This window comes from Aulonocara sp. 'chitande type north' Nkhata Bay, linkage group LG23, assembly GCF_057382095.1.
Source record: "Aulonocara sp. 'chitande type north' Nkhata Bay isolate Kocher_YH1m ecotype deep benthic linkage group LG23, A_spYH_male_GT1.1, whole genome shotgun sequence".
In the NCBI taxonomy this organism is placed as follows: Eukaryota; Metazoa; Chordata; class Actinopteri; order Cichliformes; family Cichlidae; genus Aulonocara; species Aulonocara sp. 'chitande type north' Nkhata Bay.
The window spans coordinates 52615045-52638279 of NC_141365.1; the positions used below are offsets into that span (position 1 = coordinate 52615045).

General features: G+C 42.6%; 1 protein-coding gene and 1 long non-coding RNA gene across 3 annotated transcripts; one reads left to right on the forward strand and one right to left on the reverse strand.

Annotated features, from left to right (window-relative positions):
• Positions 1-918: 918 nt before the first annotated feature.
• cep70 (centrosomal protein 70) lies at positions 919-13983 on the reverse strand. 2 transcript variants are annotated; one of them, XM_086283123.1, is made up of 12 exons: positions 13384-13983; positions 12945-13044; positions 12477-12600; positions 11214-11394; positions 10578-10729; positions 3688-3793; positions 3468-3590; positions 3219-3368; positions 2914-3082; positions 1722-1830; positions 1562-1641; positions 919-1278 (listed from the first exon to the last, which is right to left on the reverse strand). In XM_086283123.1, the coding sequence occupies exons 1-12, from the start codon at positions 13390-13392 to the stop codon at positions 1217-1219; spliced, it is 1365 nt and encodes a 454-aa protein (XP_086139249.1). In that variant the 5' UTR covers positions 13393-13983; the 3' UTR covers positions 919-1216. The 2 variants fall into 2 exon arrangements, with proteins under 2 accessions (XP_086139249.1, XP_086139248.1); XM_086283122.1 differs by lacking the exon at positions 13384-13983 and adding an exon at positions 13147-13301.
• Positions 13984-16028: 2045 nt separating this feature from the next.
• LOC147303044 (uncharacterized) lies at positions 16029-16673 on the forward strand. Its single transcript, XR_015127071.1, has 3 exons — positions 16029-16179; positions 16252-16458; positions 16539-16673. It is a non-coding gene; the product is annotated as an uncharacterized LOC147303044 (long non-coding RNA).
• Positions 16674-23235: the final 6562 nt, after the last annotated feature.

Consider the following 23235-nt stretch of genomic DNA (forward strand, 5'->3'; position numbering starts at 1 on the left):
TCTTCCTGCTCCTTTTCACACATGGTTGTTGTGTTTTGTTGACAGAAGATGTGGTTGTTTTGTTTGATTTGTAGTACCAAGTGTGAAATAAATAAAAAAAAATGAAATGAAATGAAATGAAATAACAATGCTCCTGGGAGTCAGGGTCAAAAGGTCAGGCCTACAAATCCTTTCCATCACTCAGACTACATTTCTCATTCATGAGTTTGATTATATTCTGATTAGGATTTATTTTATTTATTTAAGTATTTATTTTCATTGTCAGAGAACAATGAAATTGCGTTTGGGGCTTCCGTACAACCCGTAAATAAAATAATGAAGAAAATAATAAATACCCCTTAAAACCCAAGTGTAAATATTTAACCCAGTGTGACTCCAGTGCAATAAGACAATCCTTAGCAACAACATGAGAACATGACAAGTAATGTTCATAAGAAATTCAGACAAAGACCTGAGAAACATGACAAAGTACAACAATGCAACCCATTCAATATTATTGTACTGTGAGATATGATGTGAGATATGATAGTTATCTATTTAAGAAAGAGAATAAAGATATGATGCACCAATGCAGCCCAGCTCAGTGCTATTAAGAAGTTGGATATGGTTATTGTCCGTGATTAACCATGATTCAGCTACACGTTGCTGCTGCCACCAAATAAAACCATTCTGATGGTAAACCAGCAAACAGTGTCCAGTTAAACCTACTGATCGAGACGTTATCTGTGAAAAACACAATAAGTGTTAAAGCGCAACATTTTGTGCTTCCCTCAGTAACACGGTATGCTAACCAGCTCCATGTGAGGCGTTCGTCCGTTTACAGCTGGAACACTTTTGCTTCTTAGTGCTTGGGAGTATAAATCTATGAGACGTGTGTGGACGCTGCGCTCACCAAACCAAATGACATCAAACTGCTAGTAACTGACAAATGCTTTATTCCTCCCATGTTTGGGGCCTGCTTTTGTTACAGCTATGTACACATGTCAAACACAAGTGCTGACAGTACTGACGTGATTTTCAGAGACCACACCTCCTACGGCACCACCACCATCACATCGTGCCTTTAACTCATCTACTCCTGCCAGGTTTACAATGGTAAGTATCAAAAGTGTAAAAATCTGCTGGCATCATCCACACAGAGGTGAAAACAGCATCAGCCATGCTTTCAGGCAGCTTATAAAATAGAGGTTTGACTAAAAACAAAAAGCTGATCAGGTCACTGTGCTGTTTCTGTCAAAGCCTTCAGAGCTGGCAGGATGTCGTCTAGGTGGCTCACTCCTGTAACACACAGAGAGAAGAGCAGCAGTAGAAATCTCAGGCTTAAAGTCAGCTCGGCCAATCCCAGCCCAGGATCGTCTTAAAATCACATGACAACGAGCAGTTCACAACGAGTCAGTGCTCGGAAGGCACCCAACACCACAATGATTCTGACTGCGAGCTCCTGGAAACACCACGATCTGTTCATCTTCATGTTTCCTCAGTAATATTGGATGAGAGTCCTGGATTTATTTCTACCAAGAAGTCATTTGTAAATAAAATAAATAGAGTTGGTTGAATTTACCTAGAGTCTGTAAGATTCCTGTAACCAGGGCATGGAACGCAGGGAAGAACTCCTCGTGCTGTTTCACCTTCATGATGATGCTGAAAAACAGGAGCAAAGATTGAAGCAGGCCTGAGCAGCTGCCATCTGGTAGTCCAACTCATGTGTGAGAAAAGCAAACCTGTCAATATCAATGTCTCCCAGCAGCTCAGGGAACCTCGCCATGCTTTCAATGGAGGACACCAGTCTGGACACATGTTTCACAACTTCAGCAGGAGAAACGCCACCGTCTGACAAAACCACAGACAGCCCTGTTAGTCTCATGCTGAATGATGCTGAATGACAGTAATCCACTCAGTGTAATATGGAAGACTCTCCTGATTATGGAAGCAGCATGAAAAAGAAGCCGTTATGAAAGCTACTGCTGTGGTCAAGGTCAGGAGGAAGATGCTTGTTAGTAATCGAAAACAAAGAGTCACAGCCAGTGGAGACATGACACTAATCTAACCACACAAAAACAAAGAAGACGATACAGTTATACAAATATTCATTTTTGTCAGTCGGCCCCATCTAGTGGCCAAGGCGTGCATTAGCAGATAAGTGTAGGTGATGCTACCTGCAGGGAGTAGCAGTGTTCGGCAGGTCCAGGCCTCTACAGTCACTGCTCTTATGTTCCAAACACTCATTGTTTTTAGTTTACTCTGGACAGTGTGTCTGCCAACAGTTTTAATTAAGCACTACTGTGCAGTACTTTGGAATATCTTGGATGTGAAGAACGAGCAGTTCACATCCACATGTTTATACAGTCAAACAATGGATTATCATGAGCACGGTGGCACGGTGGTTAGCACTGTTGCCGCACAGCAAGAAGGTCCTGAGTTCAATCAATTCCACCATCAGGCCGGGGTCTTTCTGTGTGGAGTTTGCATGTTCTCCCCGTGTTTGTGTGGATTCCCTCCGGTTACTCCGGCTTCCTCCCACCGTCCAAAGACATGCAGCTTGTGGGGACAGGTTAATTGGATAATCCAAATTATTCACAAACTAGGTGTGAATGGTTGTCTGTCCCTGTGTGTTGGCCCTGCGACAGACTGGCGAGAGGCGGGGTGTACCCCGCCTCTCGCCCTATGACAGCTATCCCTGAAAAGGAGAAGCGGAAGCGAATGGATGGATGGATGGCATTAGCACTAGTACCTCCTCGTACAGGTCTACTCTGCCTCCAGGAGTGAGTTTGCTTATTTTAATGACTCTTAGTTACTTTTGACTTCAGGGTTTCAATCCAAACGAAGGAAAATGTGTCCAGGAGATGCTGATAGAAGCCCAGACTGTCATACTGCATAAATAACATCCATAACTAGGCACTGTGTGTAAGTCACCTAGATCAAGGATATCTCGAAGGTTCCTCATGGCATTGGTCATCTCTCCCAGTTTAGTGTAGACCTCATTCATACGGGGGTACACTCCTCTCAGAGAGGTGACGTCAAACAGCTTCTGAAAATGAGACACCATGGACTCCAGAGTGTGTCGAGTGGGGCTTCTGAGGACCTAACAAGGAAAGAAAACGCTGCAATAAGCAGGCTTCTCTGAAGTATACGCTCAGACATGTGAGCCACCGCGCCCTGCAGTGTCATTTACACAACAGCCTGATAAAGTACTACAAACAAGAGTAACAAACTTGTACCTTATCATCAGCCGAGGCATTTTCCAGCATGGCGTCTACAAGCAGCAACATGTCTCCAACCTCTGCTGCTTCGTCAGTGTTATAACCACCATCGCATGGTTGTAAGGGCATTAGTCTGACAGACAGTTCTTTTAAACTGCACTGAAGACCCTACGTACAAGCACGCATGCACAGGAAGTTCATCTTCAAAGCAAACGTCACATACCTAACCGAGGGCTCGAGATAGTTTGGCAGGTTGTTGGTGTTTACCTTCAGCAGATCGAGCTGCTCTGCCCACACTTTCAGTGTAGACAGGACATCCTGGAAGTCCGGTCTGTGGACTCTCACAGGACCTTTATGATCAGTTACAACTGCACTGATCTCATTCAACAGCTGAAATTTCAGGAAAGAAAAGAAGAAATATTTCTGTTATGTCAGGAAAAAAGGCTCAAAGCAGTACGTGCCCGAGACCACATCAAGTCACACTTACATGATGATAGTAGACACACAGCCGGGCTTCCTTGGCTGGGTCACTGATGAGCTCGCTAATCTCAGCTGTGCCGTCTTGTTTTGGCGAGCTCCACAGGAAGTTGGCTCTGCGAATGAGAAATGAGATGAACTCCTGGATACAGAAATTCTGTTTAATTTCAGGAACAGGGGTCAAATTCACTTTGGTCCTCTTCACACGGTTAAAGTCTGGACAGCAAAAAACTCACGAGACTCATATTTAAACACTATTTGGAGGCTTTTTGTTTGTCAGTGGGAGTTCAGTTTCTACTTAAATTGGATTTTGTGTCTATCATGAGTCACAATGCAGTGCATGACCATTTCTAATGGAGTGTGACTGACGATAGGGCTGCTCAATTAATCGAATTTTAATCTTGATTACGATCTGGGCTTTCAACGATCATTAAAAATGACTGAGCCGATTATTAGCCCCTCCCTCGTGCTTTACAGCTGCCGTGAATACTCAGAATAACACCTCTGAGCGTATATTGGGTTACATCGTAGAACAGCTGACTGCAGTTGTGAGTTTTCAGAATCGGCTCTCCGAGCAAAAAAATGACAACACCACGGAGCGCAAGTTTGATACCATCATGGGGAAGCTCACGGTTCTCCAACAGGAGATTGAGAGACCAGTGTCGGTGTCGGAGTGTTAGAGAACAGCTTGAAATTCTCATGAGTTGTTGCAAAAGAAAAATTACCATCATAATGCAGCTACCCCTTGGTGCCAGCTGTGGGCTCAAGGCTGGAACTGAACAACAACTCCCTGATAACGACTGTGTTGAGTCTGTTCCTTCCCTTTCCCTGCAAGGCCACCTGGGTTGGCTGGAAGACTGTTTACTAAGCCTGGCAGGGCGAAGGACACTGTCTCAGCTGAACTCTGGACTAGGGCTGGCACGATTAGTCGACTATCAAAATCGTCGACGACTAATTTAATAGTCGACGAGTCGTTTGAAGCTTTGTAAGATCCCAAAAGACGCAGGAATAAGTAGCAGGATTTAAGAGTGTAATAACGGACTGAAACAGAAGATGGCAGCACTGCATGTACAAGGATGCCAGCTGCCGTTAAACCCCGAAGAAGAAGAAGCTGTGTCCCAGAATTCATAGCGCGGCCCTGCTCAGTTTCCAACAATGGTGGCAGCTAGTTAGTTTTAATATTACTCTTATTATTCTTTCTGGGTCACAAAATAAACGTTTAACATATTTTCAAAAGCGCTCCGACGTTTTCGGAGACGTCTGTTACCCACTAGCTCGATAGCTAGCCGGGGGCTAGGCTCACTAGAGCCGTGAGAACACCGGACTCCCGGCAAATCGTTTTCAAACCCACCGCCGTCTTTCGCTACTCAGGTTAAACATGATATATGAGTCACTTAGATAACTTAAAATGTTATTGTTTGGCTTTTTTCAGTGTTTTATTTGTTCCTGAGTAAATCGGTTTGGCTGAGATTAAAGTTTTTACACAGCTGAATAAACATGAAGCAGACAGCTGATTATCAGAAGTGTGAGATGCTCCAGAATTTACTCCGGTGTCCTGTTATATTTTAGATAGCAAGGAGTTTATTAAACTCCACCGAAACAATCTGCAAATTTCATTAAAATTCATTAAACTATCATCTTGTCTTTATTCTTAGTTAGCACCTTAAACACTTCAAGCTGTAAGCTAATGATAGTTATATAAGAGCAGATGCTGCTGGTGCAATAAGCTGTACGTTTTACGTCCAATGGATGATGATCTGATTAGTCGACTAATCGCAAAAATAATCGGTGACTAGTCGACTATCAAAATAATGGTTTGTGGCAGCCCTACTATGGACACGCACACATATACTGATACTGATAAGCACTCACTGATGCATCACCCTCCCTACCCCGGATCCAACGCCACCTCCAACGCTTACCTCCCCTCTGATGTGGACATCGGGTCAGCTGGAGGCGCAGTCAAAGATTGCAGCGGTCCCAGATCAGATGTACACACTGGAACTCATTCCCATGTTGCTGTCTGTGTTTATTGTGCTGTGGTGTGTTGATATCTGTGCATTCCTGTATTATCCTTCTGTGTTACACATTTCAATGTTTTTTTTCCTCGCTACCTAGCCTGACCTGTCTCCCCAATGTGATGTTTGTGTATTGTATGTACGGTCGGCAAGGTCTGTCATCTCGGTTGTGGGCAAAAGACCTGCAACTGACAAATCTCATCATCTCTTTACTCTCGCGCTGCTCCGTGTGGCAAATCGAGCACACCTCTCTGCGTTTCTAACACGTGTCACAACAATTAAGTTGTGGGCCTGGGCCCTACAGTGGGCCTGGGCCCTACAGTGGGCACGGCAGTGGGCACGGGGCCCTACGGTTATTATTGAGATAATCGCTGATTAATCGACTAATTGAAGAAATATTAGGCAAATTCGTCAACTATCAAAATAATCAGCAAAGCGGTTGCTGATAGGTTTTCCGTCCCTTCTCTGTATTATTGTGGGGTGTTTGCTTTACAACAGTAAGCACCTTGAGGCGACTGTTGTTGTGATTCGCTGTTATATAAATAAATAACAACACTTCCTCCTGATACCAGGACTCACAGTGGGCCATAGAGGGCCCAAGGCTGCTTAAGAACAAGCTGCTCTTTACCACATAACTGACTTGGCAGATGTTTACACCCGATTCCCCTCACAGTACAACCTACAAGGGTTTTACAGTATTCACTGCCCTTCACTGGCTCCACATTTTGTCAGCCTTGTTTGAAACTGGATTCATAAAATGCAAATTCATAAAATAAATAAATGTAACTTTAACAAAAGTGTTCATCTTTTAGTCTGTGAAGGTTGTCAGTCATCCAGGTCATTGTAGTCTAAGGAGCTCGGAAAGAAAAGGGTCTGGATTTCTTTGAAGTAGGGGTGGGCGATATACGATAGAAACGATATAAATTTGGCCAACGATAGAGATTTAGACTATATCGCTCTATTGCGATAGCGCGTGTTGATGATGTCATCAAGCTGCGCCGGCTTTGGCCGAAAGCGTTGCAGCGGCTACAGCCATTATCATCTGCAAATTATGCCGACAGTCACAGCAAAGAGATGAAGCACTTTTGAAATATGGGGGAAGCCAAAAACTGCGCTTCCTCCACTTCCCTAACATTGATTCATTAATGTTGAATTCTCTGCAGCTGCTCTGTTCCCATGTTGTTGCAGTATATTAATGACTAACCTCGTATTGTGGATGAATGATCTCAGTTGTTCTCCTGACTGAAGTTTGCCCCGTGTACAGCATCCTGCTATGCGACTGCATTTGTCCCTGACCACCAGAATCCCTCACGTTAACTTTTATCGAGTGGAAAAAAAGTTGGCTTCATCCTCCAGCTTCACTGTGCTAATGTTATGCTAACATAGCTGTGTCGCTAGCAGTCACGTAGCACAACATTATATACCAGCTAGTCCAACTTCAGTAACCCTGCAAACGCCACTGCTGTTTAGTTTCTGTCTTCATTTATGTTGGAAGTGATAGCAGAGCTGTACGTTTGAATTAGTTAAAAAAAATCTCTGTCAGAACACGGTATGAAATGTTTAGGTGGAAACTAGCGAGCTAACTTCCTGTTAACTTCTAACTCTGTTAAATTTAATAAATTCTGTTTTCATGGATGTTAAACTTAATTGTTACACCTGGTAAAGCAGCAACGCTGATGATTTAATTAAAGATGAAAGAATTTAGACAGTTTAACTCTCAGTGTTCGTTTGACTTTGGGACCTGAACTGACGGAGTTTTGGACCCAGATTACTTCGCGAAGCTCCTCACTACGGCAGCGTAATGCTCTGACATCCATCAAGCAGTGCTGCTTACCAAAGTTGTACTAAAACATTTTTTAACAGATTTCTGCCAAAATCGGTTCGAGGTCAGTAAGCACAACCAGAAATCATACATGAGGCACACTCTCGATTTTTGAGAAAATTAAAGGATTTTAAGTCCTTATAGTGTGAAAAATACGTTATACAGAAGAAAAGAATATATCCTGATATATATCGTTACCGCACATGCTTCAAATTATATCGCAATATGAATTTTAGGCCATATCGCCCAGCCCTACTTTGAAGGTGTTTCATCTGAGAAGTTTCTTCAGTTCTAAGAGGAGGAAGTGGAGAGTCCCAGCTTTTATTACACCAGTTGCTCTTAGAACTGAAGAAGCTTCTCAGATGAGAGGTGAAACACATATGTCTGAACACAGACAGTGGAAAAATGTCAGTCCTAGTTTTACTGGATCTCAGTGCAGCATTTGATACAGTTGACCACAACATATTACTCAAACGACTGGAGAACTGGGCAGGTCTTTCAGGAACTGTACTAAACTGGTTCAAAACATACGTAGAAAACAGGAAATACTTTGTATCAATAGGTAACTTCACATCTGAGCAGACAAGTATCACATGTGGAGTTCCCCAAGGTTCCATCTTGGGACCCCTTCTGTTTAACATCTACATGCTCCCACTGGCACAGATTATAAACAACAACAAAATAAACTACCACAGCTATGCAGATGACACACAAATATATATCACAATGTCACCAGGAGACCGAGGCCCTGTACAGGCTCTTGGTAAATGCATTGAGGAAATCAATGACTGGTTGTGCCACAATTTTCTCCAACTAAACAAAAACAAAACTGAGGTAATAGTCTTTGGCGCCAAAGAAAAACGATTACAGGTCACCAGAGAACTTCAATCTATACATCTAAAAACCACAAACCAGGCGAGAAATTTGGGTGTAGTGATGGATGCAGACCTAAACTTAGAAAAACACATTAAGACAATAACAAAGTCAGCTTACTATCACCTCAAGAATATTTCAAGGATAAAAGATCTGATGTCTCAACAGGACCTGGAAAAACTAGTCCATGCATTCATCTTTAGTAGGCTTGATTACTGTAACAGCATCTTTACAGGTCTACCTAAAAAATCAGTCAGACAACTACAGCTCATTCAGAACTCTGCTGCTCGAGTCCTCACTAAGACCAAAAAAGTGGACCACATCAGTCCAGCTCTGAGGTCTTTACACTGGCTGCCTGTCCGTCAGAGGATAGACTTTAAAGTTCTGATGCTGGCCTATAAAGCTCTGAATGGTTTAGGACCAAAATACATCAGTGACCTCCTGACCCAGTATGAACCTTCCAGATCCCTCAGGTCATCTGGATCCGGTCTTTTATCAGTTCCCAGAGTCAGAACCAGACACGGAGAAGCTGCATTCAGCTTTTATGCTCCTTATATCTGGAACAAACTCCCAGAAAGCCTCAGATCAGCTGAAACACTCAGTTTATTTAAATCCAGGTTGAAGACTCACCTGTTCTCAGCTGCATTTGAATAAAGCACCAAATCCACACTTTTAAGTTTAAATTTCAAAACTTACACTAACTACTGATCTTCTCTACTGTTCTGATTTTATCTGTTTTGATTTTATATACTGTTTTGTTTGTTTGTTTGTTAAGTGGGTTTAGAGCTCTGGGTAGCTCCCCAGCTGGGTCTAGACTGGGTCTAGAGAGTATTTTAAATTCAGGGAATTTAAAATAGAAAGTAGCTCGTCCACAGAAGGACTGGTAGCTCCCCTTACGATAAGGGTTCAGATCGCGCGAACAGGTGTGAAATGTGTGTGTTTAGTTAGTTTGTTTGTTTGCTTGTTTTAATCAATTTTAAATCATGCTTTTTATTTGTTTTTGTTTCTAATGTCTCTGTAAAGCACTTTGAATCACCTTGTTGTTGAATTGTGCTATACAAATAAATTTGCCTTGCCTTCAAGAAACTTAAAGAAGTCCAGAAGCTTTTCTTTCCAAGCTCCTTAGACTGCTTATCTTTTAGTTTCTACAACTTGGAGTCCACCTGTAGTAAATTCAGTTGACTGGATACATGTTGTGAAGTAGCACACTTGTCTATATAAGATCCTATAGTTGACAGTGAATGTCAGGGCACAAGTCCTGAAGTCCAAAGAGCAGTCTGCAGACCGCAGAGACAGGACTGTATCGAGGCACAGATCTGGGAAAGACTACAGAACAATCCCTGCAGCACCGATGGTCCTAATGAGCACAGTGGCCTCCAGATGGCTCTGAAGCTCAGACCTGGGCAAAGGTTTATCGTCCAAAACGACAATAACCCTAAGCCCACAGCTGAGATAACAAAGGACTGGCTTCAGGACCAGTCTGTATATGTCCTTAAGTGGCTCAGCCGGAACCAAGATACAAATCCAACTAGACATCTTTTGAGAGATCTGAAACTGCTAGCAGCAGCCAGTACTAGCCCTCAGCCTCCTAACAGGTTCAGAATCGCCTTGTTTTAAAGTTATTGCATTCACTGAATTTTCAGAAAACCTGACCCCTGACCTTGAAGTCGAGGTCACCAGGATTCAAACTAGTCTCCGATTTGTTTTTATTACATGTAACTATGGTATCAATTTGAAAATCCTACATCGCATTGTTCTCGAGACATCGCATTGACAATGTGACGTGCACTGACCTTGGGTCAGATTGGTCTGTTTCCTCCAGGTTCTTCTGCTGGTGCTCTGACTTAGAGGGGTAGAATGAGGCCAAATTTGAGGCAATCTGAGGTCAGATTAAGCCTCGCTGACTCAGTCAAACTTCCCCAAAAACTCACAGCATGTTCCCGTCTGCATGTCTGAGCACGTCTGGGGCACAGGCCTGACTTTTGAGCATGGGCCCTGCTACAACATGCCATGTTTGACTGATGTGGATACGCTCACTTTGACTTGGTATTGTTGTAGTATTATTTGATATGAGCCCTCCTCTACAGATCTGCACAACAGTATGGCTGACTGCCCTCCCTAGACAGTCTAGAACAGACTTTACACACTGTTCAATGATCTTGTGTGTGAGGTTTTCAAATATCTTACTGTTGATCTGCAGGAGACCTCTGCTGGGAGGCTTGACGCTGCAAAGCCAATCGCTGCTCTTCTTTTTTGGTGATGAAATGGAGTTTCCTCTGAAGCTGGGTTGCCTCCTCTTTCTGTTTCGACAGCTTTTGCTCTAGAATCTCACACCGTCTCTGAAAGTACGCAGAAGGTTTTTCTTTTACCAGTACACGGAAACTGCAAACCACTGAAACATGAAACATAACATTAATGTTTAAATGTGTGCTCTATGAGAAAACATGCAGTCGATGAAAATAAACACCTACACTCATCTTAAAGAGTTCAGGGTAGCCTGTTAAATGTTTGGGAAACAGCTCAAGGTTCAGTGTTAACTTTGGTGACTTTGTTCATTACAGATAATATGTTCACATCATGTAAACTTTAGCAGACACCTGGAGACATCTGCTTATATGAACTATAGTGTTTTTTCAGTGTTTTACATGCACAGAGCTGTTCAGCATGACTAAGACTTCCAAAAGAAATTTAATTTACTTGGTGCCGAGTTGTAAGAAGTAACTGTGGCTTCGAGTGCTTGTGCCGTTTGTTTTGACTCTTTGTAAATGCCCTTTTGTTAACGGGAAATTCAAAGACAGTGAAATAAAAAGCTGAACGACCCACGTGTGCTTCCAGTTTTTCCTTCTGCAGTTGCTGTGTGTGGCTGTGCTGCTGGACTGCCTTGCTAAGGTAGCGGTCCTCCAGATCCTGGACTCTGGTCTTCACCTTGTCCAACAGTTCCTCCAGCTCTGTGACCCTCTGACACTGCTGAGCTGCTCGGCTCATGTGCTCCTGAACCTCCATTCTGACGACACACAAAGCAAAGCATGTCTGCACCTGCTGACTGCAGTTTGTGTAGTCCTAAGGCCCTGAACGGCTCGCTGAATACTTTATGGCAACATGACTTCAAACTTCTACGTAAAATTATTAAAACAGCATCAACAAGTTAAAATCTCAAAGGGTGAGAAAAGAAGAGCACATGTAGCCAGAAGAATGTGCCAGACTCTTACTCTGGATGGCATCACCATGTCGTCTAATAACACTGTGAGGAACCTTGTCCTTCATATTAAACAAATATGTAGGACTGCTTTCTTCTATAGACCTCTCTGCATTGAATCATATCTGTTATTAACCTCTGTCTCTCTTCCACAGCATGTCTTTATCCTGTCTTCCTTCTCTCACCCCAACCAATCACAGCAGATGGCCCCGCCCCTCCCTGAGCCTGGTTCTGCCGGAGGTTTCTTCCTGTTAAAAGGGAGTTTTTCCTTCCCACTGTCGCCAAAGTGCTGCTCATAGGGGGTCACATGATTGTTGGGGTTTCTCTGCTCTAATTTGGAGTCTTTGCTTGAGAATATAAAGCGTCTTGAGGAAACTTATCATTTGGCCCTATAAACATAAACTGAATTGAATAGAGCTGAACTGTTGGAGAAAAGCCAAGCACCAACAGAAACTGCCCGACACTTGGTGAGCATACATGCTCCATACAGACTCCATCTCAGCAGTGTGCCACCCAGTCTCACATTTCATGCCTGTACTGGTCTGTGAGGATCAAGAAATGTGTGTTCCTGATACTCATCTGATGTTGGAGAGGTTAAATGACAGCAGGACAGGTGGTCTATACAACACTGCATATACATTATTATTATCCAGCAGTAGCATTGCACATGTGTCACTGAAACAGACCCCAGCTCTCCTAGCCACGTTACAGGACAGTCTGAGGTTCAGTCCAGTAAGATGACATTCGTAACTGCAATAATGTCCTTGGGGTGGGGGGCTATTTACAGTTTCCATGTTTAAACAGATAGTTACAAACATGTTTCACTGAAAACATCACTAAATAACATCCCAGCACCACTTAGGATGTTTCTTACACAGTGCTGAACTTACTTGAGCTGGTTGTTGGACATGACAAGCTCCTGGATCAGGGCCTGCCTTCTCTCCGAGTCTGTGAGCATCACCCTCAGAGTTGTCCTCAGCTCAGCAGCCGACTTCTTGTCCAGAAGGACCAAATCTGCAAACACACAGACAACCGTATACATTACTCATCAAATCACACTGACAAGCCAAACATTTTGCTTAAAACTCAAAGTAGAATTTATAAACAAGTAAACAACAAAAAGACCATTTAAATCATTCTTTTCATTTAAAGTTGCATGTAAATTAAATCTATTGAAATTTAACACAGTAACTATATTGTTGAGCCACTTTAATTTTAAACACTCTGTCCTTAGCCGTCTTCAATTATGATTTTTGTTTCCATGTATAGTTGTTACAGTCTTCAGCCTGATACGATTGTTCACTTTCGGCCACCGTAACACGTGACCTTTGATAAAGTCTCGTAGTGACAATTCTTACCTGCAGGACTCTTATTCTCAGCGGGATCTGCAAAAAACACCGGTTTAAAACCATGATGTTGTAAACGTTTGTTCACGTCATCCCACTCCACTTGTTCCTGCTGCAACACACACAAAATAAAATAAAATAAATACAGGCCATTTACAAACCGTCACTGACAGCGGAGTTCAACACTTTCCAGTTAACACAAATACAGCTCTACCTGAAACTGCTTGTAGCTCCACAGATAAACATATGTTTGATTTCTTGACTGTAAAGCATAAGTAGTCCTGAAGTCCATATCCACGCGTAAAAACGTCCCACTCAACGTAAACCCAGCTTTCATTAACAATGCAGCTCGTGTATCGGAGAGCGGTCGCTAAGCAGTGTATGAAAGGCGATCCAACAACCCAGCAGCCTCGGACCACCTTAATCATGCTGTTTTAATCACGTAGCTTACCTGTTTCATCGGTTCGGTCTGCAGAAAGAAATCAACAAGTGTCCAAAGGGCTTCAGTGAAAAGCTCTTCTTTTGGCGTCTCAACACAACTCGGGAACCTTCGTTTAATGTATTCTTTACTCAGCCATTCACATTCATTCACCTTAGACTCCCTAAAGTGGTTAAATTAAGTCCTTACTGTAAGTATTTCCTGTAGAAAGTCGATAAATAAACGTCCACTTAAAAATATAATTGTAATCGAGCAAACAGGCACAGACTGTGTTAGCAGCACTAGTAGCTAACAAGTTAGCGTTGGCCCTGAACGTTAGCTTAGCAAACGTAGTGAACAAAGAAGGCTGGTTAATTTAGTTTAAGTTACCAGCTGTTGATGTACACTTTGCTAATTTTTAGACATCTCATGCAGAAAATATGCTCCTTCCGTCATTCAAATAAGTGCGCGATGATGTCACTATAGTAAACCAATAGGAAGTGGTTATTCGACTTGTTGACCAATCAGCTTACACAAAAAAACTATCCGACAGGGTTTTTTTTTTCAAACAAGTGTAACAAGCAAACTATCCGACAGGTGTCGTGCCAAGGTAGGTATCCCCCCCCCCCCCTTCTCTTCTTCTTCTTCGTCTATCTTGTCAAACTTCAGGTGCATTACCGCCACCTTCTGGGCTGGAGTGTGGATCGGAACAGTTTTACACCTATGGTCTCATATAAATACTTATTGCTCTTTAAAAACCCAAATATTTCCATTAGTTCCTTTTAAAGGATACTCCGGCTCAGCCCCTCACTTCCTGGCTGCTAAACAGGCTTGGGAAAGAGACCTAGGCCGCTCTAGAAATGGTCCAGACTGGCAGGAGATTTGGGCCTGTGTCTCTAGGATATCTGTCTGTAACCAAGATAAATCGTTTCAGTTCAAAATTGTGTGATGTATTGATTGTGCATACATCACACCCTCTTTAAAAAGTAAAACAGATGTAAACCGCTCCCCTGTATGTTAGATGTGAATGGGGGGGGGGGGGGGGGACTTTATGCATTGTTTTTGGTCATGTGGGAAAATTCTAAGGTTTTGGTCTGATGTTGCAACGGTACTTTCAGTTATTTTCATTCCTGCTGTTCCTCTGGACCCTCTAGTTCTTATACTGGGAGTAATGGACAATCTGGTTTTCTAAGGCAAACACAAGAGGCTGTTCCAGTTGTTATTTTTCATCCAGAAACAATATCCTGCTCCTCTGGGGCAGGCTAGCCATCCCAACTAAGAAATCCTGGCATAACATTGTACGGACTGTATTCCCAATGAATATATAACTTGTATGCTCAACTCCACCTTGGACTCTTTCCACAGGCCTGGGACCCATATCTACGTTGGACCTGTACTGGCATCCTCCTTGTTGCAGGGCTTTCCCAAACTGAATTAATTTGCCTGACTGTTGGTCTTACTGTGATTTGTTTTGATTCCTGGAGGGGTTGTGGTTTACCTCAACTGCCTTGTATGTGCCTCAAAACAGCCTGAGCTAAGTTCTGGTTTTCTTTTGTCTTTGTCTGTTACTATGAAGAAAATCCTAATAAAAATATTAAAAACAAACAAAAAAAAATCAAATATTTCCCTATAAACTACACCACCTGTGTCCCTTTGAAATATTTCTTTTACCCTTAATTGAACTCTATTCTTCTTCAATTCAGATTTGAGCATTTGTCTTTCCCGTCTATGTTTACCATATTCCAACATCACATGTTCAAATGTTTCCTGTGGTCCACAACGTTCACAATTCCCTGTCTCATTCTTGTTCATCTTTTTAAGTGTTATTTAAACCTATGTGACCAAATCTTACTCTTGAAATGATATCTTCTTTTACTTCTATGACTTCTTCTACAGTGTCCCACTGCTCTCTGTATACTATAATAATATACCTTTCCCTGCTCTGTTCCTTTAACCTCACCTTTACTGTATATTATATTCATATCTACATGACTTTTTCTTGTTGCAGCTTTTGCAAACTTATCAGCCTGTTCATTTTCATCCAAACCGACACGGAAAATGTATTTCTATTCCCGTATGTTTGACTCTATAGATTAAATGGTAAATGGTCTGTATAGCGCTTTACTTGGTCCTAAGGACCCCAAAGCGCTTTACACTCTGCACAATCATCCACACATTCACACACTGGTGATGGCAAGCTGCAGTGTAGCCACAGCCACCCTGGGGCGCACTGACAGAGGCAAGGCTGCTGGACACTGGCGCCACCGGGCCCTCTGACCATCACCAGTAGGCAACGGGTGAAGCGTCTTGCCCAAGGACACAACGACCGAGACTGTCCAAGCCGGGGCTCGAACCGGCAACCTTCCGATTACATGACGAACGCCCAACTCTTGAGCCACGATCGCCCAGATCAAATGAATTATATCAAAAAACAATATTGTGTCTAGAATCCAAACACATATCACATATGCTCAATGGTGCGCTACTAGAGTCTGAGTAAGGCAAGGCAAGTTTATTTATATAGCACAATTCAACAACAAGCTGATTCAAAGTGCTTTACAGAGACATTAAAAAACAAAAACAATAAAAAGCATGATTTAAAGTTGATTAAAAAAAAACAGTAAATCAAATATTTGTACTTCCAGTAGGTGTCATGGTCTGCGGTGGGTGGCTGGAATTTCCATAAGGCTCCTGAACTGACCTGGGATCCGCCCCTGGGCAGGGCCAACTCCAGCTCCCGCACACCTGGAGCCTATTGCAGGCAATCAAGCCAGAGGGATTTAAACCACACGTTGATGTTCATTCACTGCCAGTTCGTCATCAACACATGTTGGTAACAGGCCGTATATGTTAAGTTCTTGCTGTGATTCATCCTGTTAACACGACTCTCTTGTGCTACAGTTGCTGTATCCACCCTGGCTCACACTCCACCTCTGGACTCAGGATACCTAGTAATCATTCTGGAAATCTCTCTGTGCCTCACCTGCCTGCCCTCCTGCCATCACACTCCATCTGAAGCCCCGGATCTCAGGCCAGCTTTTCCACGCCACTCAGCCTCCCCTGGATCTTCATCACCCCCCTCTCAACACTCCAGGTCCCTAACTGCAAGTAAGAATTGCTGCTCTTACAACTGGCCACTGCAGAGCTGCCTTCACTACCTACCTAACTCCTATATCCTCTTCCTTCAGTGTGACTGTTCCCCACTCAGCTCCGTTCCGCAACTCAGGCCTCATTCCCTCGCCATAGCCACGTTCCCCAGGCCACGCCGCACCAAGACTCCACGTCTCGTTGTTTTTTGTCTTTGCCACGTTTTTCTCTTGCACTTAAACCTAATAAATTGTTGCATCATCTGCTGTCTCCGCTCTGGGTTTCTGCACCTGAGTCCTGTTCAGTAGTGATGGTGAGATGAAGCCTCATGATGAACTGAAGCTTTCCATCCAATTGGTCGACTCATGGTTCGAAGCATTGTGATGATTCATTTGCTCTACTGCGCCATCAAGTGGACAATTCAAGTGAAGCGGGCTCTTTGATTATAATGATGTGTAAACCTTATGTACATCTGGATAATGACACAAATTAGTGTTTGGTGCTTCACTTTTTAATAAACTAAAAGACAGAAATCAGATTATAGGATGTGTAGTGTTGTTTATTTATATTTTGGTGTTTATCATTTGTGATATTTATTACTGTGTGCATACTTTATTAGGAGAGACAAAATTTAAAAAAAAACATCTCTTCCTTGCTGGTTCCATCGAAGAAGAAATGCACAAGTAACTATGTAGCACGTACGTAATCCAATTCCACAACATGGTGTGATGGGGAATCAGCTGTTTTCCTGCCCATGTTATTTCGAATCTGGCGCGAACCGATGAACCAGTCCCTGAATCAGTCACGTGGTACGGACTGCCCGCGAGGCCTCGAACGTCACTGCATACGTAATCAAAGCAAGCCTCGATACGCGCTTCAGAAAAACGCCCCCGCGATTACCCGACGCACGATTCGAAGCTTCGACACACAGGACACATCACTACTGTTCAGTACCGGCCACCCGGCCACGTGACAGTAGGAAGCACAAATACTTCCTACTGGTGCCTCCTCTACCCAGTTTGAAGTGATTAAAACTGCTACAGTTCTCCAGTATAAACTGTTAGGTCATCAGCCGAAGGCTGTCCAAATTCTTGTTTTTTTAAATGAACTTTATTTAGAACAAAAACAATGACAGTCTCAAAGAGACAAGCAACATATTGAATCATTCAGAACAGAATCACACCTCCTTTTTCTTTTCTCCCAATCAGAGGAATACACATCACTGCCACAGTGCAGTTGGTACAAGGCTGTCCAAATTCGTAGACTCCTCCGAATGCAGCCGACAAATGCGTCCTCCTTTTTCCCGAATTTGAAGGATGGGTCGGGTGTGTCCTTCATGGCCTACCATATCCCAGAATTCATAGTGCTAGTGATGGTAAATTTGATTCTTTTTACTGAATCGAGTTTTAATGAGTCACTCACCAAATTGAATCGGTTTTTGAGTCATTTGATTCACTGAGTCAGTCGACCAGAGAGTGCAAAAAAATGTACATTTTCACTCAAACTTAATTTGTTTCTCTTTTCATGTAAATCCCACTGCTAAGTTGAATGATTCTAAAAAAACAACTATTTTATGGAGCAAAAAGGAGCAAAAACATTTCTAAAATTAAGCAATTTCCTATCAAAATTGCTTAATAAACATTTATTTTGTTTATTTTTATTTTATTAGCATTTTCCTTAAACGTGTCAAATATATATTTTCTCATCTAAATGTCCACTGAGCTGTGAGCCAGGGGGCGGTAATGCACCTTAACATTGGTTGCCAACCAAGCATATCTATCTATCTATATATATATATATATATATATATCATATATATCGCATATTTGCAAAAGTGCTTCGACGTTTTCAGAGACGTCTGCCACCCACCAGCTCGATAGCAAGCCGGGAGCTCGAGGGTCACTGATGCGGCCGAGAACGGCACAACTCCCGGCACATCATGTTCAGATCACCACGGACTGTCGCTGCTCGGGTTAAACGTAATATATAAGTCACTTAGACAACCTAAAAATTTTATTGTTTGGCTTTTTTCAGTGTTTTGTTTGTTCGTGAGTAAATCGGTTTGGCTGAGATTAAAGTTATTAGATTAGATAAAATAAAACTTTATTAATCCCCGGGTGGGTTCCTCCTTGGTTTTCACACAGCTGACTAAACGTCAGACAGAAAACTGATAAACAGTGTGTGAGATGGTCGAGAGTTTACTCCAGTGTCCTGTTATATTTTAGACCGCAAGGACCCGACGGCCGAGTTTATTAAACTCCACCGAGACAGCGGTGACGCAGATCAGAAGGCTGGACCGTCCAATTTCACAGCCGTTTACTTCCGGCCTACCCGACCTTCTGAGGACCCGGCCCACGTAGACCATGTAGACCGGGTCCTCAGGAGGATGCAGCCCATGAATTTGGACGCGACCTCTTTCTCTTAATTATACACCTTGCTTCCGTGTTTATGTCCTGAGCAGAGATGGGCAGTAACGCGTTACAAGTAGCGTGTTACTATAATCCGATTACTTTTTCAAGTAACGAGTAAAGTAAGGGATACTATTACAAAAAAGGTAATTAGATTACTGTTACTTTCCAGTAAGCACGCTGCGTTACTAAAACCGTGATTTCTTTGCGTCTCATGACAGTGACGTAAGCGTGTGCGACGTTCGTGACAACAGCTGTGTGCAGATCAACAATGGATCATATAACACGTGCTGCAGATAGTATGAGCGTGCAGCGTTTAAAGCGTGGAAGTACTGACCTTACTTTGAGTTTGATTCCGCAAAAAGTGACAAAAACATTTGCGTCTGCTGTTCACCGTGTGGGAAGAAAACTTCTTTTTACAGCGAAAAAACCCCTGAACTCCCGAGCAAACGCCAAATACGCTGCCGCTGGAATGTGAACTTCACAGAGACACTGCCGTATCCTTCCACTGACCGCTGCGGCACACCTGCACCAGGGTAAACCTCCGCCTACCTCACTCCTGCTATACAGGTGAAAATAGAGCAACAGGACCGCTAGTCTTTGATTTTATTTATTTTCTGCTGTGTTTTACTTGCATCTATTTGAAAGACTGAGTGTAAACACAAAAAATATTTTATTTTATGAGCTGGAATGTGCAGAAAATAGGTTTAAATGTTAAACTAATTTTTTCCAGTCAGAGAATGTTGCATATAATCTAATGTTTGCTTGATGCATAAAGTTAAAAGGTTAAAACTAATAAAACAAGTTTTAAAAAGAGACTTTTCCATTTGATTACATTTTGTATGATGGATTATGCAGAAAAAGTAGAATTGGGCTGAAAGATCTATCGTTTTATCACCTGTTCAGGTTGTAAATCGTGTTTTTAAAAAGTAACTAAGTAACTAAGTAACTAATTACTTTTGAAAATAAGTAATCAGTAAAGTAACAGGATTACTCTTTTCAGGAAGTAAACAGTAATTAGTTAATGATTACTTTTTTCAAGTAACTTGACCAACACTGTCCTGTGTAACTGAAAATATATTCTATTTTGGTTTTATACATTGATTAATGACCTGCAGAATGTCCTTATCATATTAAGTGATTCATAATTGTCACTTTATGCTTTCTCCATCTCTAACGTGAAGACAACAACAATGTCCACAGCACAATGTTGTGCTGTGGACATTCATGTGCTTTTTCGTGCAGAGGAGTTTTTTGTTTCCTGTTCTCGTGCTGTCCTACCATGGAAGCACAGCATGAGTGGAGGTCTCTCTTTTGCCTCTTGTACCTTCCCGTTGTTATGTACTTTTCAGTGTTTTTCAAGGTCGGGGGGTCCCATTTCACTGCAGGGCAACCTGCTTGTGACAAATAAAGCTTTGATTGATTACATGCTTTAGGTTCATTTTTTGCAGGTGGGTTTCTGACAGAGAACAGGCAGATTTAGAATATAACAGCGGCGTTCTATAGATGGATACATAAAAAGATAAAAAATGACATGTATGTGCTAACTTTCTAAACACTTTGTTACATTTATGATAAAGTAGATACAACACATTTGCGTCGGCCTTGGCTCATAGTTCTTGTCTTTAAATGAACTTTGTGTGTGTTTCAGGTCCTGCACTCTTTAAGACTAAATGAACCAGCATTGCAGCCATGGGTCACTGTGAGCATCACAGGGAAGGTTGAAGCCGCCCACTGCAGCTGTAAGGCCGGAGTCATGGAGACCTGCACCCACGTCACTGCTCTTCTGTTTAATGTAGAAGCAACAGTGAGGATCTGTGGCACAAGGACTGTTACAGATGAACCTGCATACTGGGTTTTGCTGGGTAATGTGACCAAGATACAGCCAGAGGTTGGCCATAAGATAGACTTCTCCTCTTCAGCTGCCCAAAAAAAGGCTCTTGATCAAAACATAAACAGACCATCTGTAGTGACAGGTAAAAGGAGCCGTCCTCAAAAAAGAAACATTCCACCTGCTACTGTGGAGGAGTTGGATCAACTGATGGGAAAATATTTCTCCAAGCATAGTTCCGTTCTGAATAACCCATAATGTTTTAATTTAGGGGGGCATGTAAATAATTTGCATTTACTGATAATGTAGTTACTAAATACCACAGTTCAAAAGTTGAATGAAGAAACAAACAAAGGTTTGCCTATTTTTAATTAAAACCACTTTGTAGAACATCACATCAGTTACAATGTAGAATCAATGTCATGTATAGTTTACAAACGACAAAATGTTCACATAAAATCATGACAGCATTTAAATAATATCACCCACTATAGCGTTCTGTAATTTACTGTCACTACATAAACAGCACAAGACTTTTAAGAGTATTTAAAAAGAGCATTTTCCCTGGTTTTACTGCCCCACTGGGAACCTTTGCCATCAGAAGGGTCGCCTCTTCACCCCGACATGGATGAAGTAATCTGATTGGCATGCTGGTATGTAGCATGTGGTTTGAAGCAGGGATTTCGTAGTGCCCCATGTGTAGCGTCGGAACTCAGTCACGATGTGTTTCATTCATTTCATCGGCTGGTTTGCTGCAATAATGAAAAACAATTAGCAACTCTATAAATAGAAGGTAGTTCTGCAAAATCACTCATTAGGATGTTGTTCTAATTTGCTATGACCTCAGAGCGCATTGAAAATAAAACTAATGGGCTATAAAGAGTGATATGAACTTATTTAGATCTTACCTGAATGAAAATGTGTGGAGCACCAACAGATATCTGTGGATGATAGAGAACTGGATATCAGCTGGTCTCACAGCTGCTATCCAGGCTAGACGCCTTCTCTTGGTAACATCCGATACATGAGCTGCCTCACGTTGCTTCCAGGTGAGGAAATGATAAAAAGAGAGCCCATTTTCCAGCTTATTCCCTTCCCGAAGTGCATGCTATTGCTGATGCTATCTGTGTGCTTTCGCTCCTTTAGCCCTAAGCTTGACCTGCTAAAATGGCGCTTCGGTGGTTACGCCCCCTCCCGTGACATCACGCTCCAAAGCCCTATAAGAGGGGACTGAGGTAACACCCCTGTGGGACACCTACATTCAGAGTGAGGGTGGAGGAGGTGTGCGCTCCCATCCTGACGTTCTGGGGTCTGTCACTCAGGATGTCCAGTATCCAGCTGCACAGTGAGCTGCTGGGTCTCAAGTTGCTTAGTTTATTAACCAGTTTGTGGGGTTGAACTGTGTTGAAGGCCGAGCTGAAGTCCACAAACATCATTCTAACATAGGTGTTACGACTTCCAGGTGTGTGAGGGCTGTGTGAAGAGCTGTTATTATGGCGTCCTCTGTCGACCTGTTTGCCCTGTATGTAAACTGGTGTGGATCAAGGTCTGCAGGGATGGCAGCTTTAATGTGTGACATGATGATTTTCTCAAAGCATTTGGTAATTATGGGTGTTAAAGCAACTGGACGATAGTGATTCAAGCAGCTCACTGTGTTCCTCTTGGGCACTGGAACAATGGTGGCTGACTTAGCATTAGCTTGCGGCGGCACATAAACTGCTATTATTGTGATCGCTGTGAGCTCTCTCGGCAAGTAGAAGGGTCTACACTGAACCATCATGTACTCTGTGTCCGTGCAGCAGTGTTGTTAACTGTGTTGTTGGTGTATAATGTATATTTTATTTTATACACACACACACACATACATATATACTGTATATATACATATTTGGTATATTCAGTAATGTGCATACATTCTTGTACATATATTTATTCTTATAATTCTCAGATTCCCATTCTTATATTTTGCTTTGTTCTTGTTGTATTTTGCACACCTCTGTTGCTTGTGAAGCTCGCACACAAGAATTTCACTCGCATGTGCTGTACCAGTGTACCTGCACATGTGATGCTACAATAAAAGTGATCTGATTTGTTGTTCATTGAGCGTGAGTTGGTGAGGAAGAGACTCGGAATAGCCGGTCTGTGTGGGTTAGCACGTAGCCTAGCCCTCAGTCCCGCTCTCTTCCCTGTGCCTCCGTCGCCTACGCCACTTCAGCGGTGGCATGGTGAAATTAGAGTCTGTGTCACTTTGGATCTCTGGGGGGAGTGAGTCCCAGTCACTGTCAGCGAAGGTGTGCAGGTTTTTGTGGTTTAGAAGCGTGAGCAGTTCAGCCTTACTGTACTGCATATGTGCTCCTGCATGTCGGAGGAAAAGTGAAACAAAAACACACAAAATAAAAAGAAAGCCGCAAAGTTGTGGAGAGCACCGGGCTGCTGTGACTGCTCGCGCCGCCCTCTTAGTTAAGATAACATCATTAAGATGTTAAATTTGCCGTTTAATAAATCAGGATGCTGTCACTGTCACTTGTTCAGCCTACTTTTCCTTTTTCTTTCTTTGGA

Coding starts and splice junctions, on each gene's coding strand:
- cep70 (XM_086283122.1), bottom strand. CDS start 13,269: ATGAAAGCTGGGTTTACGTTGAGTGGGACGTTTTTACGCGTGGATATG. Junction 10,730..11,213: donor AGGAAAAACTGGAAGCACAC/GTGGGTCGTTCA, acceptor GCGTACTTTCAG/AGACGGTGTGAGATTCTAGA. Junction 3,794..10,577: donor AGGTCTCCTGCAGATCAACA/GTAAGATATTTG, acceptor TCTCATTCGCAG/AGCCAACTTCCTGTGGAGCT.